Raw genomic sequence first — 20,159 nt, forward strand, 5'->3', positions numbered from 1 at the left:
CACTTAACTGCTAAGCTATCTCTCCAGCCCCTTTGCCACTTTTTAAATCTGGCTTTCTGTGGGTGCTAGGGAGTAGAACCCAGGCTGGCAGGCTTTGCAAGCAAGTGCTTTTAACCTCTGAGCTCTCTCCACCTCATTAGAAAAATTTTTTTGCATATGTTTGTGTGCATTTATGCAATATGTTTGTTCATATATGTATAGGTAAGGTGCATGTGTATATTTGGGGAACCAGAGGTCAGTGCCACATGTCTTCTTCAGTTGTTTGAGATGGGTTGCTCACAGAACCTGATTTGGCTAGGCTAGATAACCAGCATAGTCTAGGGGTCCTCCAGTCTCTGCCTCCTCAGCACTGAGATATTCTGTGCTGCCATGTTTGGCATGTTTGGAGCTGTGGATATGCTTATATGGCAAACAACTTTTCCTACTGAGCCATCTCCTTAGCTCTCAATAAGAGAAAATTTTTTTTGAGGTAGGGTCTCTTACTACCCAGGTTGACCTGCAACTCACTCTGTAGTCCCAGGCTGTCTTTGAACTCACATGATCCTCCTACCTCTGCCTCCTGAGTGCTGGATTAAAAGTGTGTGCCACTATGCTTGATCCCAATAAAATTTTCCCTAGCTTTTTTTTTTTTTTTTTTTTTACTGTGACAAAATACACATAAAACTTGCCATTTTGACTATTTCCCAGTTCATTGGCACAGAGTATATTCATCTTGTCCAGCCATCATCACCATTCCATCTCTGTGCCCACAAATCTTATCTCTGTATCCCTTCTCTCACAGACCTGTCAACACAGTTCTACTCATGTACCTTGATTTATTTCACTTAGCATTATGCCTTCCATGCTTTTTCTTGGTATTAGAATTTTTTCCTTTTTTTAATGCTTCTTTGTTTTTGAGGTAGGGTCTTGCTGTAGCCCAGGCTGACCTGGAATTCACTATGTATTCTTAGGGTGACCTTGAACTCTTGACATTCCTACCTCTGTCTCCCAAGTGCTGGGATTAAAGACATGGGCCACCATGCCCGGTGAATTTTTTTCCTTTTCAGAGCCCAATAATACTCTGTTGTATGTATGTACCACCTTTTGTTTATCCATGGGTCTATTGCGGACACTTGGTTGCTTCTACAGTTTAGGTATTCATTGTAAGCAAGCATCTTTAACCACTGAGCCATCTCTCCAGCCCACACTGTAGATATTGTAAATAATATACACAAGTATATCTCTTTACTAAAAGTAAAATCGAGCCTGGAGAGATGGCTCAGCAGTTAAAGGTGCCTTGCCTACAAAGCCTGACAGACTGGGTTCAATTCCTTAGTATGCACGTAAAGCCAAGTGCACAAAGTAGCACATCTGTCTGGAGTGTGTTTGCAACAGCAGGAGTTCCTACTGGGCTAATACTCTTCTATCTGTTCCTGTTTCTGTCAACTAGCTAACTAAATAAAATATATTTTTTTAAAGTGGAATCATTGGAACACATGATGGTCCTTTTTTAAAATTTTTATTTATTTGAGACAGAGAAGGAGAGAGAGAGTGAGAATGGGTGCCCAGGGCCTCTGGCCATTGCAAACGAACTCCAGATGCATGCTTCACCATGTGCATCTGGCTTATGTCGGACCTAGAGAATCAAACCTGGGTCCATACGCTGTGCAGGCATGTGCCTTAACCACTAAGCCATCTCTCTAGCCCAATTATTCTATTTTTAATATTTTCCCTTTATATATTTATGTCTATATTTATTTATTTGAGGGAGAGACAAAGAGGCAGATAGAGAAGGGGCACTCAGGGCTTCTAGCCACTGCAAACTAACTCCAGACACATGCGTCCCCTTGTGCATCTGGTTTACGTAGGTCCTGGGGAGTTGAACCTGGGTCCTTTGGCTTTGCAGGCAAACCCCTTAATGCTAAAGCTGTCCCCCCCCCATTTTTTTGAAGTAGGGTCTTTCTGTAGCACAGGCTGAACTAGAACTCACTCTGTAGTCCCAGGGTGGCCTCATCAACTCCATGGCTTTCCTCCCAAGTGCTGGAATTAAAGGATTGTGTTACCACGCCCGGCCTTCTTTTGTTTCTTCTTTTTTTCTTTTTTATTACTGACACTTCCATAATTATAGAAAATTAACCATGATAATTCCCTCTCCCCTCACTTCTACAATCCATCATATCCTCCCCTCCTCAATCATTCTCTCCTTTATTTCTTTTTCTTTTCTTTATTATTTTATTTTATTTTAGTGTTTGGTGTTTCAAAGTGGAGTCTCACCATTGACTTGGAATTCACTATGTAGTCACAGAGTTGCTTCGAACTTATGGCAATCCTCCTACCTCTCTCTGCCTCCTGAATGCTGGGATTAAAGGCGTGTGCCATCATGCCTGACTCTCTCTATTTTGATGTCATCGTCTTTTCCTCCTATTATAATGGTCTTGTGTAGGTAGTGCCAGGCATTGCAAGGTCATAGATATCTGGGCCATTTTAGGCCTGGAAGAATATATTTATTATAAGCTGCCCTGCCTTTCCTTTGGCTCTTACAGTCTTTCTGCCACCTCTTCTGCAGTGGACCCTGAGCCTTGGAAGGTGTGGTAGAGATGTTTCACTGCTGGGCACTGTGTCACTTCTAAGCATTATGGTATCTTTTGAGTGATCCCAGAGGTGACCACTACCTGAAAAGAGAAGTTTCTCTAACCAAATGTGAGAGTAGCATTAATATGTGGGTATGAACATTAAGAAAAGTGCTTACCAGGCAGTTTGGTGAGCATATTACATGCACGCAGCCAGGCACCAGTAGATGTTACACCCCTAGAGTTCATGACTTCTCCTGTCATAGGTTTTTCAGCATCTGTTCCCTCCCATGGAGCAGGGCTGCAGTCCAATTGGAGAGTGGTTGGTTTTCCCCATAACTGATGCTACTGTTGCACCCATTGGCTCATTTGGCCTGGCTGGCCCAAATTAAGGCTTGGTGTGTCCACTGTCGATTAATTCCACTGATGACTTTTCTCTCTCCCATGGAGCTACATGCAGTGTAGCTTTTTCCAGCTTTCTGCCAGCTGGTCTACATGGAGGAGGTTTTCAGCTCAGCTCCAGCAAGAACTTTGACTATTTTTTAATTACTTTGTGTGAGTGGGAGGGGGGAGAAGAAGAAGAGGAGAGGAGAAGAGGGGGAGAGGAGAGGGACAAAGACAAAGAGAGGGTGAATGGATGCACCAGTGCCTCTGGCTTTACATGGGTACTGGGCAATCGAACCTGGGTCTTTAGGCTGTGCAGGCAAGTGCCCTCACCACTGAGCCATTTCTTCGGCTCCATAGTATTTTTTTCTTTTTATTTAGAAAACGTTATATGTTTATTTATTTGAGATGGGGTTTGGGGGAGAGAGACACAGAGAGAAGGAAAGAAAATAAATATGGGCATGCCAGGACCTCATGCCACTGCAGACAAGCTGTAGACATAGGCATCTGGCTTTATGTGTGCACTGGGAAATTGAATCCAATCTTCCCAGCTTTACTCACAAGCTTCTTTAACACTGTGCTATCTCCGTAGCCTAGAATATTCTTTGATTGATGATTAAGTAATATATGGGTGATGGAAATCAAACAGGTTGCAGGTTGGCTAAGGTGAGCCATAAAGCTACCTCTGAAACTTATTTTTGTTTGTTTTTTTCAAGGCAGGGTCTCACTCTAGCTCAGGCTGACCTGGAATTAAAAGTTGTTTTATCTCTTTCCAGAGTTTACTTTTTTTTTTTTTTTTTTTTACTCTTTTCTGTTGGAATTCACTCTGCAGTCCCAGGCTGTTCTTGAACTCTCAGCAGTCCTCCTACCACAGTTGGATCAAAGATGTGTACTACCACACCTGGCTGAGTTTGCCATTTTTATTAAACCCTAGAAATTTAGGCACTAACATTCAGGAGGCATTCTTCTTAAAAATTAACTAATTAATTAATTTTCTAATTTTAATTTTAATTTCAATTTTTTTTTGGTTTTAAGAGTTAGGGTCTCACTCTGGCTCAGGCTGGCCTGGAATCATTCTGTAGTCTTAGGGTGGCCTTGAACTCATGGCGATCCTCCTTCCTCTGCCTCCCAAATGCTGGGATTAAAGGTGTGTGCCACCATGCTTGGCTAAATTAATTTATTTTTTAAAAATTTTATTTCCTTTTATTTGGGGGAGATAGACGGGGGGGGGGGAGAGAGGAGAGAATGGGCACCTCAGGGATTTCAGCCACTGTAAACAAACTCCAGACACCTGAGCCACTTTGTACATCTGGCTTACATGGGTCCTGGGAAATTGGGTCCTTTGGCTTTGCAGGCAAATACCTCAGCCATTAAGCCATCTCTCCAGCCCTATGAGGCATTCTTTTTTTTTTTTTTTTTCCCTCAATTTTTATTATTTTTTTCTTACAAAAAAAATCCCATGATAATACCCCCCCACTTTCCCTTTGAAATTCCATTCTCCCATCATATCTCCTCCTCATCTCAGTCAGTCTCTCTTTTATTTTGATGTCCTGATCTTTTCCCCTATAAGGCATTACTGACCAGTATATAAGCCAGTTTATCAAAAAGTGTCAGTTAGCCAGGCATGGTGGTGTACACCTTTAATCCCAACGCTTAAAAGGTAAGGGTTGGATGATCTCCCTGAGTTGGAGGCCACCCTGAGACTACCTAGTGAATTCCAGGTCAGTCTGGGGTAGAGTGAGACCCTACCTTTAAAGTCCATAAAAAAAAGTTAACACTTCTAAAAAGGTGTGGGGACTAACAAGTTTTCTGTGAGTTCATTGGTCCTCTGGCCACGGTTGCCTTTGAAGGCATCCCAAGCAATTGGTGAGCATGTGAGAATTCACTCTCAGAAGTCTCTGTGAACTTTCTTTAATCAGTAGGGAAATGGGTTTATGAATTGTTGAGGATCCTAAGGGGATTGGATGTACAAGGTTGCTTGCTGATGCCTAATTAGCATACGGGGACATACATTCCAGCACATAGGCAATGGTACAGGGGGATGAGCTTTTGCAAAGGTGCTGCTGATACCATATAAGGAATTTCCTAGGCACCTGGCCAAAGGCCACAGGGTTATGGGCAAAGCCTAACTCTTAACTGAATGTCCAGGTATCCAGTGCTTGGAATGAGAGTGGCCTTACTTACTGACAATCTCAGGGTCTGAGATTTTGTCCAGGCTCACTGCAACCCCCGAGAATGGGGGGAGGCGGTTCAGGCTGCTGTGACCTCTCCATAGCCTGGGGCCTTTGTGTCAGACAGCTTAAGTTTGCTTAAACCCAGGGCCCTGCCTATGTCCAACAGTTTTCTATTTCATTAAAAATATTTAACTTTTGCACTGAGGAGGTGGATCAGTAAGTATAAGCTCTTGATTTGCCACCTTGATGACTTGAGTCCAGATCCTCTAGGATTCATGTAAAGCAGATGCAGTAATTACTGTCTGTAATGCCAGCCCTCCCAAGAAATGGGAGGTGGGGTCCAAAGAATCCTGGATGCTCATGAGCCTGTGGGCTTTAAGTATATATCTGAACTGGAGACCTGCCTCAAACAAGGAAGTCTATGATCAATACTCAAGGTTGCCCTTTGACCTCTACACACATGCCTTGGCACACATCCATGCTCATATGCACACATATACATACAGATAATTAAAGAAAAAATATGTTGAACATCAAGATATATAGTAAAATAATAACTTTCTACTTAATTAATTTATTACAGTCTTTTTTTTTTCTTTTTTGTTTTTCGAAGTAAGGTTTTACTCTAGCTCAGGCTGACCTGGAATTCACTGTGTAATCTCAGGGTGGCCTTGAACTCATGGTTTTTCCAGGTCAGGACAGGCCGAATATAGACAGCTTTTCTATTCCAAGATAGCTGAGAGTTTTGGAAGAGAAGGCTTAACCAGTGGGAGTGTTGTAATGCAACGATTAGATATTTCAATAAGTGGGGAAGGGGAGCATCTTTACTGATTTACCTGGACAGCTTCTTCGTATTGGCTGTTGGCTTGGATTTCTAAATGTAGCCTCTTGTGTGGTTAAATTTGGGTTTCTTTACAACATGGTACTCAGTGCAAAAGCATTTTTCCCCAAAGTGAGGAAGACAATCACAGCACTTTTGTAATCTGTTTTTAAAAAATTATATAGCATTACAATACAATTTGCAGGAAAAAAAAATTTGCGTGATCTTTTGGATTCAAAGGAAGAATGACTCAGCTACTGTTCATTTAAAGAGAATCAAGGTTATGGGGCTGGAGAGATGGCTTAGCGATTAAGCGTTTGCCTGTGAAGCCTAAGGACCCTGCTTCGAGGTTCGATTCCTTAGTACCCACATTGGCCAGATGCACAAGGGGGCGCATGCATCTGGAGTTTGTTGGCAGTGGCTGGAAGCCCTGGCGCACCCATTTTCTCTCTCTGTGTGTTACTTTCTCTCTGTCATTCTCAAATAAATAAAAATAAACCAAAAAAGATTTAAAAAAATAGTCAAGGTTATGATACCAGAAGCTTGTTATGGGAGATAATATTGTGGCCATATTTGGAAGATATTTATGGATGGGTGTTGATGTGAGGCAGTCCCATGTACAACGCATGCTGGCAGTGAATTGTGAAATTGTGATCTTCCTGCCTCTTGAGTGCAACGATTGAAAGTATGCATCATTTTGGCCAGCTTCTGATAGACTTTTATTTTTATTAACAACTTTCATGATTTTAAACAATATCCCATGGTAATTCCCTCCCTCCCCCCACTTTCCCCTTTGAAACTCCATTCTCCATCATATCCCCTCCCCCCTCAATAAGTTTCTCTTTTATGGTCTTGTGTAGGTAGTGTCAGGCACTGTGAGGTCATGGATATCTAGGCCATTTTGTGTCTGGAGGGAGCACGTTGTTAGGAGTCCTACCCTTCCTTTGGCTCTTACATTCTTTCTGCCACCTCTTCCGCAATAGACCCTGAACCTTGGAAGGCGTGATACAGATATTGCAGTGCTGAGTACTCCTGTGAATTCTTTCCAGCACCATGATGCCTTCTGAGTCATCCCAAGGTCACTGCCATCTGAAAAGAGAAGATTCTTTACCAAAAGTGAGAGTAGCATTAATACAAGGATATGAACATTAAGAGAAGTGCTTACTGGGCAGTTTGTTAAGCATAGTATATTCACTAACCAGACAGCAGCAGACATTACACCCCTAGGGCTCATGACTACCCCTGTTTTCAGTATCAGGGATGTATTCCCTCACATGGAGGGGGCCTCCAGTCCAATTAGAGGGCACTTTGTTTCCACCATGATAAGTAAAGCCAGGAATAAGACAGGAAAGCAAACAGTACAATAAATAGATGTTTGTTGTGACCTAAACTGTTTACATTAAGGTATAACTTTTGCCGTAGTTTGAATACATAATGTCCCCCTTAGCCTCATGAGTTTATGATCGATTCTCCTATTTAATCTCCAACTGGTGGTGGTCCCTTTGGCTAATGAAACCTTGTTGGAGGAGGTGTTCCTTGAGGTATTATTGCCTTGCCCCACTTACTAGATTTAGATACCTCAATCTTTCTGCTTCTGCCATACTTTCTCTGCCATGTTAAAAGTTCCTTGAAACTGTATGCCAAAATAAATCCTTTCCTTACACCAGCTGCTTCTAGTAAGGTGTTTTGTATCAATAATAAAAACTGCTACAACTCTTAAGAAATTACACATACTATACAGTGAGTGCCAGGTCAGCCTGGCTAGTGAAGCCCTTCCTTGAAGTAACAAAAATTTGCAATATATATATGCAGATATGGAAGCATTCCAGTTCAGATGTTAAGTTACATGGTTTCTGTGGGAACATTCTTGGGTAGGTTACCACAGTCATCTAGATGTGGCTGCAAAACCTGGCAAATACTGCTGAATATACTGAGTATGTAGATAACTCCTGTTTTGAAAACATTGGATCTGTCCCTAGAGGCATTTATGTTACTACAATTTGTCAGAATGAAGTAGGTGACAATTGCCTTTAATCCTAGCAGGGGTAGCAGGATCCTGTGAGTTACGACAGGCCTGGGATTACAGAGTGAGTTTACCGGTCAGCCTGGGCTACAGTGAGACTATGCCTTGAAAACAAAAAGAAAACAAAACAAACAAACAATGAGCAAGAAACAGCTCTTAGGCAGATAATTGCATTTATCCACCTTCTTTCCCCTTTTAATTGGTATGACATCTTTATACCTGTTTGTGTTATAAATCCTTTTTTCATTGCTGTTACTTTAGAGAGTTAGATTTAAACATTTTAAGCAGCTGATTTATCTTATGTATTTATTCGTTTGTTTGAATTTTTTGTTGTTGTTGTTGTTTTTAATTTGAGTCAGGGTCTCTCACTCTAGTCCTTGCTGTCCTGGAACCCACTCACTCTAGTCCAGCCTGACCTTTAAGTCAAGGCAGTCTTCCTACCACAGCCTCATGAGTTCTGGGATTGTTGGCATGAGCCACCATGCCCAGTTCAACAAGTTACCTTAAAGAAAATATTTAATTATTAGAGACAGGGAGAGAGGGAGGGAGGGAGACAGAGAGAGAGAGAGAGAGAGAGAGAGAAGGGAGATGGAGGGAGAATGGGCATGACAGGGCCTCCAGCCACTGCATATGCATATGCCACCTTGTGCTTCTGGCTTACTATGGACCTGGAGAATCAAACCTGGGTCCTTAGACTTTGCAGGCAAGTAAGTGCCTTAACCCCTAAGCCATGTCTCCAGCCCAACAAGTTACCTTTTAAAGGAAATTGGAGAAGGAAAAAAATTACTTTGTTTACTCTTATCTACCTACTACTTAAGGTGTTCTTCATTCCCAAAGATCCAGTTTAGATTTTTTTTTTTCTAGGTAGGGTTTCACTGTAGTCAAGGCTGACCTGAATTCACTGTGTAGTCTCAGGGTGGCCTTGGGCTCATGGTGATCCTCCTACCTCTGCCTCCCAAGTGCCGGCTTGAAATTATTCCTTTTTTTTTTTAACCCCAGTTTCCACTTACATTTCTCATAATGCTGTGTACTGTTATTAATTCTCTTAGCTTTTATTTACCTGAAAAGTTACTTTACTTTTTATAAAAGATACATATTTATGACAGTTGCTCCAGTGTCCCAAACTTCCTATGTAACTGACTTTGACCTTGAACTTCTGATATGCTTTCCTCTACTTCAGGGGCTACCTGATTGCTAGGTAAGCACTTACATACAACACTGAGAAACTGAATTTTCAGTAGGCCATTTTTTTCCTTGCCCTACTTCATTGATTGGTTGTTTGGTTGACCAATATGTTCTCATGTAGCCCAAGCTGTTCTTGAATAATGAATTTATGCTTTTGTTCCTCCAGTTTATACTTCCTGAGTGTGGGGATTACTGGTATGTCCTACCATGCTCAGTTTATGTTTATGTGATGCTAGGGGTTGAAGTCAGGGCTTTGTACATACATACTTTTGTTTTTTTTTTTTTTTTTGGTTTTTTGAGGTAGGGTCTCACTCTGGCTCAGGCTGACCTGGAATTCACTATGTAGTCTCAGGGTGGCCTTGAACTCTCGGAGATCCTCCTACCTCTGCCTCCCGAGTGCTGGGATTAAAGGCGTGTGCCACCACGCCCGGCTCCATACTTACTTTTTAAAAATCTTTATTTTTTTTATTGACAACTTCCTTAATTATAGAAAATAAACTATGATAATTCCCCCCACCACACATTTTCCCCTTCACAACTGCACTCTTTATCACATTCCCCTACCCCCTCCATTAATTAGTCTCTTATTTTGATGTCTTCATTCTTCCCTCCTATTACACTGGTCTTTTTTAGGTAGTGTCCGGCACTGCGAGGTCATGGATTTGTGTCTGGAAGCATGTGTTAGGAGTGCTACCTTTACTTTGGTTTTTACATTCTTCCCATCACCTCTTCCGCAATGGACCCTGAGCCTGGGAAGTTGTGATAGAGATTTCTTCCTGCTGAGCACTCTTATGTCACCTCTCAGCACTCTGGTGCCTTTTGAGTCATCTCAGAGATTGTCACCATCTGAAAAGGGAATTTTCTCTAATCAAAAGTAAGAGTAGGACTGGAGAGAGAGACGGCTTAACAGTTAAGCGCTTGCCTGTGAAGCCTAAGGACTCTGGTTCGAGGCTCAATTCCCCAGGACCCATGTTAGCCAGATGCACAAGAGGGCGCACATGTCTGGAGTTCATTTGCAGTGGCTGGAAGCCCTGGCGTGCCTGTTCTCTATCTCTATCTGCCTGTTTCTCTCTCTCTCTGTCACTCTCAAATAAATAAAAATTTAAAAAAGTGAGAGTAGCATTAATATATGCGTGTAAACATTAAGAAAAGTGCTTACTGGGCAGTTGGGTGAGCATAATAATAATATATACATTTAGCCAGACACCAGCAGTTGTTAACACCCCTAGAGCTCATGACTTCCCCCCTCATAGATTTTCAGTATTAAGGCATGCATTCCCTCCTGTGGAGCAGGCTTCCAGTCTAATTAGAGAGCAGTTGATTTCCCCATAACAGACATGCCACTATTACACCCGTTGGCTCATTTGGCCTAGCTGGCCCAATTTAAGGCTTGCCATATCCACTGCTGTTTATCTCCACTGATGACTTCTGTCTGTCCTCTGGAGCTGCATGCAGTGTAGCTTTTTCCATCTTTCTGTCAGCTGGTCTTCAGGGAAAAGGTGGCCTCAGACTCATGGTGATTCTTCTACCTCTGCCTCCAATGCTGGGGTTAAAGGCCTGTGCTACCATGTCTGGCTTCTGTGTGTTTTTTGAGATAAGGTTTCTCACTATTCAGCTCAAGCTTGCTTTAAATTCAAGGCTGGCCTTGAACTCATGTAACCACAGGCATGATTACTAGAACATCAAGTAATTCATCACTACTAATCTGTTCCAGTTCTTTGTAAAGTCATGAGTATATTTCAGCTTTTAATAATGCTATAAATGATGGCTTCATTAGGTAATAGCTGTAAAACTAGATAATCTGGGGCTGGCGAGATGGCTTAGCCATCAAGGTGCTTGCCTGTGAAGCCTAAGAACTCATGTTTGAATCTCCAGGTCCCACCTAGCCAGATGGACTGTTATGCAAGCATACAATATTGTACATGTCTGAGGTTCGTTCACAGCAGCTGAAGGCTGTCCATTCCCCCCCCCAAAAAAAATTAAAATAAAAATTTACAAAACTAGGTAATCCTTTTTTTTTTCTTCCATTTTTTGAGGTAGGGTCTTGTTCTAGCCCAGGGTGAACTGGAATTCACTATTTATTCTCAACTTGTCCTCAAACTCACGGTGATCCCCCTACCACTGCCTCCCAAATGCTGGGATTAAAGGCATGTGCCACCATGCCCAGTATAATGAATTCTTGTTTTGAATTTTTGAATTTTTTGTACTTTTTGAATAATTAAATATAAAGAACTGAAAACACAGCAAAGAAAGAAACAAAAATAATATTGTTCTTGGGATAGCATTGCCCTGAAGGAGTTAATCTGATACTGTAGTCCAGAATGCAATGTTATCTTTTAGGGTTTTGTTGTATTTTGACAGTATAGTATACTTAGTGTTTTAGAATAAAGAATGATTTTGTACTTAACATTAAACTCAGGTATCTTTACTTTTAATTAAAAGAGTTATTTAATACTTGATTTTCGAATGCTGTATTTAAACTTAAGAATTTCAGAATTTGGCTAACACTTTATCAGAAAGTTCCTGGTTATTACCAGTACTTACTTGTTACTGAATAAATTTTTTTCCCTTCCTAGTTCAAAGCAGTATTCAACGCTTCCAAGAGAAGTTTTTTATTTTTGCTTTGACACCTCAACAAGTTAGAGAGATATGCATATCAAGGTAAGAGAATTGTTTTAAATATGTCTCTCCATGAATGTTGTGTATTAGTTTATTAGAGCTGTCATAACAAAATACAACAGGCTGGGTGTCTTAGACAGAAATTTATTTTTCAAATTCTATAGCCTTTTGTCTAAGATGAACACGTGGTCTGGTGAGAGTTCTCTTGAATCCCTCTTTATGGCTGATAACCTCTTGCTGTGTCACATGTGACATTTTTTCTGTTGCAGTGTATCGTGGCTCTCTTTTCCTTTGCTTATGGCTGTTAGATTAGGACCAGGCTTAATGTAACTATTTCTTTTAAAGCTCTGTGTCTAAAAACAGTCTTGTTGGGGATTAAGACTTTAGTGTATTAATTTTGGGGGTCCACAGGTCAGTGTTTTTTTTTCTTTTAAGGGCAGTTATACTTTGATTAGGATTAGTCAAATAGTTAATAAATGCTATGTATTAGAAGCATTTCTAACCTTTGAATCCAACCTTAGTATCTTCTACATTACTTTAGTCATGTTAATCTAGTCTTTTTTCTTTAGTGCTAGAGATCAAACCCAGGATCTTTTTTAAAAAATTATTTATTTATTTGAGAGAGAAAAAAGGGGAGACGGAGAGGGAGAGAGAATGGGCATGCCAGGGCTTCCAGCCACTGCAAACGAATTCCAGACACGAGTGCCCCAAGTGCATCTGGCTAATGTGGGTCCTGGGGAATTGAACCTGGGTCCTTTGGCTTTGCAGACAAACACCTTAACTACTAAGCTATCTCTCCAGCCCAAACCCAGGACCTTTTGTATGTTAGGGTAGTACTCTTACCACTGAGCATCCTGAGCTCAGCAATAACGTTTAAAAAGATTTTTTTTTTTTAATTTAAGCAACATAAAAAAAAAAAAAAGACTTGTGTAAACTGGGCCTGGTGGCTCATGCCTGGAATCCCAGTGCTCAGGAGGTGGGGACAGGAAGATGGAAGTTTAAGGCCAGCCTCAGTGACATGTGTTCTTATCTTAGATAAAGAAAAACAGAATTTTTGATTCTAACCCAAAGAGAGGTTTACTAGCTACTTGACTTGTTCTGTCCAATACCTTACAAGAAGCAGCCTAAGAAAGGAATAGGGGCTGGAGAGATGGTTTAGTGGTTAAGGTGCTTGCCTGAAAAGCTTAAGGACCCAGGTTTGATTAACCAGAACCTATGTAAACCAGATGCACATGGTGTTGCATACTTCTGGAGTTTGTTCACAGTGGCTGGAGGCCCTGGCACTCCCATTCTCTTTCTCTCTGTCTCTCAAAATACATAAAGTACTTAAAAAAATACATATTTTCAAAAAAAAAAAAAAAAGGGATGGGTTTATGTTTACAGATTTGGGAGAGGGAATTTGTTCTGTCATGGTTAGCAGGGAGGGAAAGCATGGCTGCATCCATAGTCAGAGGATGCACCAGAAGTGGGGTCAGGCCCTAAGACCTCAGCAAGACTTTTCTCTCCTAAAGACTTCACAACTATCCTAAACAGTGCTACCAACTGAGGCCAAGTGTTCAAACGCAAGAGCCTATGGGGACATTTTATATTCAAACCACAACAGAATAGTTATAAACAATATCATTTCAAATTGAGGCTTAATGGATATGGAGGTGTATGCTTTTAATCCCAGCACTCGGGAGGCAGAGGTATGAGGATTGCTGTGAGTTCAAGGTCATCCTGAGACTACAGAGTGAATTCCTGGTCAGCCTGGGCTAGAGTGAGATCCTACCTTGAAAAGCAAGCAAACAAACAAACAAAAAAAGGTAATCTTGAGTGCTAGGGAATAGCTCAGTGAGTAAAGTGATTTTGACCCTTTGCAATGAACCAATGTAGAAAGCCAAACATGGTGTGTGCCCATAATCTCAGTGCTACAGAGGCAAGAAACAGAGGATCCCTGGGACTTGCTGGCTAGTCAAGCCTAATCAGTTCCAGATTCAGTGAGAGGTACTCTCAAAAATAGGGGGCACCTGGCATGGTGGCACAAGAGCCTGTAATTCCAGTGCTTGGACGGCAGAGGTAGGAGGATCTGAGTTCAAGGCCAGCCTGAGACTACATAGTGAATTCAAGGTCAGCCTGAGCTAGAGCAATACTCCCCCCCCCCAAAAAAAAAAAAAAGAAAAAAGAAAGAAAAGGTGGAGAGTGACGGAGGAGGATACAAAGCATTGACCTTTGGCTTTCATATACACCCATGTACATCTACATGCATGTGAGTTTGCTTACACACACCACGTATACATATTTCCGTGCGAAAAGAAATCTCCAAATTTTACAATACATAAAGCTTGAGTTTACAGAGCAGGATATAGACTGTAAAAAAATGGTACAAAATGGGGGCTGGAGAGATGGCTTAGCAGTTAAGCGCTTGCCTGTGAAGCCTAAGGACCCTGGTTCGAGGCTCAACTCCCCAGGACCCACGTTAGCCAGATGCATAAGGGGGCACACACATCTGGAGTTCGTCTGCAGTGGCTGGAGGCCCTGGCGTGCCCATTCTCTCTCTCTCTCTACCTGCCTCTTTGTCACTCTCAAATAAATAAATAAAAATAATTTTTAAAAAATGGTACAAAATGTATTTAATATAAAAAGTAACATTAATCTTTTTTTTGTTATTGTTGTTGTCCCCCCTCCCCCCACCCTGCAAGGTAAAGTCTCACTCTAGTCCACACTGTCCTGAAACCGACTCTGCAGTCCCAGACAGCCTCACAGTGTTCCTCCTACCTCTGCTGGGATTAGTGGTGGGCATTAATCCTTTTGTTATGTGGTGATAAACCGTTGTCCATTGGTTTTGCAGAGTGTTTGATCACAAAAGGAGCTATACATAGTGTGATGATCTGGGAAAATCTTACTAGATTATATGTGGACTTTGGAAGGAAGGAGTTAGACTATATAGATTTTATATATGAATATTTAAGCTGGTCATGGTAATGCACACCTACCTTTAATCTCAGCACTTGGGAGGCAGAGGTAGCAGGATTGCTGTGACTTGATGGTCAGCATGGGACTATGAGCAAATTCCAGGTCAGCCTGGGCTAGAGTGAGACCCTACCTGGAAAACAAAACAAAGCAAAGAAAGATGAGTATTTGGGCTAGAGAGATGGCTTAGTGGTTAAGGTGCATGCCTATGAAGCTAAGAACCCAGGTTCAATTCTCCAGGTTTCACATAAGTCAGATGCACATAGTGGCACATGGCATCTGGAATTCGTTTACAGTGGCTAGGGGTCCTGGCATGTCTATTCTCACTCACTCTCTCTGTCTCTGTCTCTAAAAATATAAATAAGTGAAAATAATTTTAAAAAAAAATTTTTTTTTTGTTCATTTTTTATTTATTTATTTGAGAGCGACAGACACAGAGAGAAAGACAGGTAGAGGGAGAGAGAGAGAATGGGCGCGCCAGGGCTTCCAGCCACTGCAAACGAACTCCAGACGCGTGCGCCCCCTTGTGCATCTGGCTAACGTGGGACCTGGGGAACCGAGCCTCGAACCGGGGTCCTTAGGCTTCACAGGCAAGCGCTTAACCGCTAAGCCATCTCTCCAGCCCAATAATTTTTTTTAAAAAGGTGAGTATTTAACAATAAGTTTTTAAGTTTACAAAGCAGGAAACACGCATGAGTCCTCTGTTAGCAGTTGTTATAAAAATGTGTCTGTATGGGCTGGAGAGATGACTTAGCAGTTAAGCACTTTTCTGTGAAGCTTAAGGACCCTTGTTCCAAGCTTGATTCCCTAGGACCCACATTAGCAAGATGCTCAAGGGGGCGCACTCCTGTCTGGAGTTTGTTTGGCATGCCCATTTTCTCTTTCTGTCTGCCTCTTTCTCTCAAATAAATAAAAATAAGCAAAAATACTAAAATGTGTCTGTGTGTATAAGCACACACGTTGTCTTTGCTAAATATGTAGATAATCACATACGTATATATTCTTTTATTTCTTGAGGTAGGGTCTCTCTCTCAGGCTCAGGCTGACCTGGAATTCACTGTGTAGTCTCAGAGTGGCCTCAAACTCACAGTGATCCTCCTACCTCTTCCCCCACCCCCAGTACTGAGATTAAAGGCATGTACAACCCCGCCCAGCTAAAAGTTCCATTTATAAGTATTCATGTAAAGATGAAGATTAGTTGCTTATTAGAAGGACAGCTAGTGGCTAGCAGCAGTTACTTGAACTTTTTTCACTTTCTATTTTTTTTATGTTTGAAAGTTCAAATTGAATTATGAGCTAGTCAAGAAATAAATGATTATGCTGGGCGTGGTGGCGCACGCCTTTAATCCCAGCCCTCGGGAGGCAGAGGTAGGAGGATCGCTGTGAGTTCGAGGCCACCTTGAGACTCCATAGTGAACCAGGTCAGCCTGGGCTAGAGTGAGACCCTACCTCGAAAAACCAAAAAAAAAAAAAAAAAAAAGAAATAAATGATTAAAATTTAACTATGACTAAAAATTTTTCTAGCATTCTGGAGATGTATGCTAGTGATAGTTACCCTGTATGAGTGTACTCCATATTACAGACCACATTATGGTTAGAGTAAAAATTGAATTTTATGCATATTAATCCCAATATAAAAAATTCAAGTACTGCTGTTTCAGTTGTCCCTTGGGGAAAAAAAGGACCACACAATACAACTGTACATTACCAGTCAAACATATCCAGAGCTGTAGAATCAAGTTGTAAAAATAAAATTGTTTCCTAATAACTGGAAGTGTATGCTTGGTGTTCATTACCTAGCTTGAAAAATTGTCAACCATTGGGCACCTTGTGAATGGAACCCCTCTCCCCCACCCCTCTTTTTTTTTATGGAGGTAGAGTTTCACTCTAGCCCAGGCTGACCTGGAACTCACTGTGTAGTCCCAGGCTGGCTTTGAATTACCTCAGCCTTCCCAAGTGCTGGAGTTAAAGGTGTGTGCTATTCTATAGCAAGGTGTTCTCCCTCTTTGTCCTCAAATATTTCAGAGACAATTACTGTCATTATATAATTTCATCTGGGACTACATTGTATATAGCTCTTAACTGTTTTTTTACATGATCATTCAGAAATTCATAATTCCTTAATATAAAGTAATACGCAGTCTGTATTCAAATATTCTCATTGCCAAGCAAGGACCCTGTGCTACTTTGGACTTGTATGACTCCCAAGTTTGTTTTTTTTTTAAATTTTATCTTGAGGCAATTTTGGCTTGCAGAACAGTTGTTATAATAGTGCATATAGTGCATGTGTCTTTTGCCAGTTTCTCTTAATATCACTAGCTTTCATAACTGTTGTATATTGTCAGAGCTGAGAAAATAGCATTGATACAACGCTACAATAATACAATATCATATGTTTTATTCAGATTTTGCTGTTTACTCAGCTAATGGTCTTCTATTACTAGATCCAGACACAAGTTACATTTACTTGTGAAGTCATCCTAATTTCCTTTCTCTTAGGATGATTTTTTTCATGTGTCAAATGACTTCTGACACTTCTGCTTTAGAGTACTACTCAGATATTTAATAGTTTGACCCTCAGTGTGGGTTTAGAAAGTTACTTTCTTGTTGCTGGGACAGAATAGCTGACCGAAGTCATTTATGGGAGGAAAGGATTTTTTTCTTTATTTTTATTTATTTATGTATTTATTTATTCATCTGAGAGAGAGAGAAAGAAAGAGGCAGAGAGGGAGAGACAGAATGGCATGCCAGGTGCTCCAGCCACTGCAAACAAACTCCAGGTGCATGCTCCCTCTTGTGCATCTGGCTTACATGGGTTCTGGAGAGTCAAACCTGGATCCTTTGACTTTGCAGGCAAACGCTTTAACCGCTAAGTCATCTTTCCAGCCCTGTTGGTTTGTTTTTTTGAGGTAGGGTTTCACTCTGGCCCAGGCTGACTTGGAATTAACTTTGTAGTCTCAGGGTGGCCTCAAACTCACTGTGATTCTTCTTCCTCTGCCTCCTGAGTGCTGGGGTTAAAGTTGTGTACGACCATGCCCTGCTAGGAAAGGATTTATTTCCGGTTTACAGGGGGTAGTTTAATCATGACAGGGAAAGTGTGTCAGTAGTATATCAGCAGGGAGGAAGTAGCAAGAATGAACTGGTTGAAGCAACTGGGACTAGGCTATAATATCCCAAATTCCTCTAGCAAGGGTCTACCTCCTTAGGGTTCCACAACCTTCCCACACAGTACCACTACCTGGGGATTAAGCATTCAAACATATGAGGCTATCAGGGACATTTTACCTTCGCATGTTTGATGATGATAACTTTTTTTTTTTTTTGCTTTATTGAGGTAAGGTTTCACTGTAGCCCAGGCTGATCTGGAATTCATAATATAATCTCAGGGTGGCCTCAAACTCACAGCAATCCACCTACCTGTGCCTCCCAAGTGCTGGGATTAAAGGGGTGCGACACCACACCTGGCTATAAATTAAAAAAAAAATACTTATTTATGAAAGAGGAAGAAAGAGAAAGTTGGAGGAGTGAAAATGCAAACAAATTCAGATGCATGAGCCACTTATGCATCTGTCTTTACATGGCTGTTGGGGAATTGAGCCCGGGTCAATAGGCTTTGTAGGCTTGTGCCTTAAAGGCTGAGCCATCTCTACAGCCTTGATTAGATTGAGATTACGAACATTTGGCAAAAATATCTCAAGTTGCATTCTCTTTTCAGAGTGTCATATCAGGCACTACATAGTAAAGGCAGTTCTTACCTCAGGTCATGGCACCCTGCATTATTTATCTCATCTCTTATTTGTCAGGTATTAGCACTACAGAGTTACTGGTTTATTCATTATGAATAAATAGCTTGAGGGAAGTACTTGAAACTTGTCCCATAATTCTGTTTCTCCTCAAGCTTTTACCCACTAGTTAAGCATGTCTTCATAAATTTCCCTATTGCCTCTTTTATATTTAGGTAGTCTTGTGAGAGTTTGTCCTCCTTTATTCATTTCCTTTTGGATTTGTATAGTTATGGTTTCATAGGTGTACTGTAGGTTACAACCCAGTGCTGTAGGAATTTAGATTGTAGTTCATATAGTTTTACCTTTGGCTATTAGTAGTTTTTTCCAGTTAGGTCTTGTGCACATTTTATTTTGTTTTGATGTGTATGTGTTGGTTTGTTGAGACTCAGTCTGTCCTCTGCCAAGCTGTCCTTGAACTTAACTTTAAGACACCATACTCAGCTAGTGGTATTTTGTTACTTATTTAATCTTATGGCAGTGTTTTGCTGTGTGTCAGGCTGATCTTGAACTTGGATTCCTCCCACCTCAATCTCCCAAGTACTGGGATTATAGCATATACCAGCATACCCAGATATTCTTTGGCCTTTTTGGTATTCCTTTCTTCTTTCCTCCAAAATTTACTTTACCTTCTTGTTTTTTAATTTTTTTGCTTATTTGAGAGCAACAGAAAGAGGCAGGTGGGGGGGGGGGAATGGGCGCGCCAGGGCCACCAATCACTGCGAACTCCAGATGCGTGAGTCCCCTTGTGCATCTGGCTAATGTGGGTCCTAGGGAATCGAGCCTAGAACTGGGGTCCATAGGCTTCACAGGCAAGAGCTTAAACTCTAAGCCATCTCTACAGTCCACTTTACCTTCTTTTAAAAAATTATTTGTTTATTTATTTTTATTTATGGGAGCGAGAAAGAGGCAGATAGAGAAAGGGGTATGCTAGGGCCTCTAGCCACTGCAAAAACAAACTCTAGATGCATCTGGCCACTTTGTGCATCTGGCTTATATGGATCCTGGGCAATCAAACCTGTGTTTTTAGGCTTCTCAGACTAGCGATTTACCTGACAAGCCATCTCTCTAGCCCCTACTTTGTCTTCTTTACTATCTGCATCCACTGAGTGCTTTAAGCTTATCTTGTACTTTTTCTGGAATTATTCACTTTTCCATGGAGCTCTGCTTTTTAAAAAGTAGCATGGCTCTTAAAAACATTTATTTATTTATTTATATGTTTATGGGAGAGATGGCCATTAGCCACAGCAAATGAAATCCAGCCATATGCGCCACCTAGCACATGTGGCTTACATGGGCCCTGGGTAATTGAACCTGGGTCTTTAGGCTTTGCAATTGAGTGCCTTAACTACTAAGCCATTTCTCTAGTCCATCATGGCTGGCTGTCTTCCTTCCCTTTCCCCTTCCTCCCTTTCTTCCTCCTCTCTTCCCTTCCCCTTCCCCCTTCACTCTTCCCCCACATAAGCCAGATGCAAAAGTGGCACATGCACTTGGAGTTTGTTTGCAGTGGCTAGAGGCCCTGGCATTCGTATTCTGTTTGCCTTTCTCTTTCTCTCTTTTTTTTTCTCAAATAAATAAATAAATATTTTAAATGCATACAAATTAGACGTGAGTATAGAAATGCCAGTGGGTTTGTAAAGCTCCTTGGGTATTTGAAGGGTGAGCAGATTT

At 41.3% G+C, this 20,159-nt stretch overlaps 1 protein-coding gene across 9 annotated transcripts in view; it reads left to right on the forward strand.

The window, feature by feature from the left end:
• Window positions 1–20,159, forward strand: part of Pias2 (protein inhibitor of activated STAT 2) — a 143,622-nt gene that overhangs the window by 63,136 nt on the left and 60,327 nt on the right. For all 9 annotated transcript variants that reach the window (XM_045142968.1, XM_045142969.1, XM_045142965.1 and 6 more), the window contains one exon: window positions 11,712–11,796. In XM_045142968.1, the coding sequence (XP_044998903.1) occupies window positions 11,712–11,796 (85 nt within the window). The remainder of the gene's footprint in view (window positions 1–11,711; window positions 11,797–20,159) is intronic.

Source organism: Jaculus jaculus, chromosome 2 (genome assembly GCF_020740685.1).
Source record: "Jaculus jaculus isolate mJacJac1 chromosome 2, mJacJac1.mat.Y.cur, whole genome shotgun sequence".
Taxonomy (NCBI): domain Eukaryota; kingdom Metazoa; phylum Chordata; class Mammalia; order Rodentia; family Dipodidae; genus Jaculus; species Jaculus jaculus.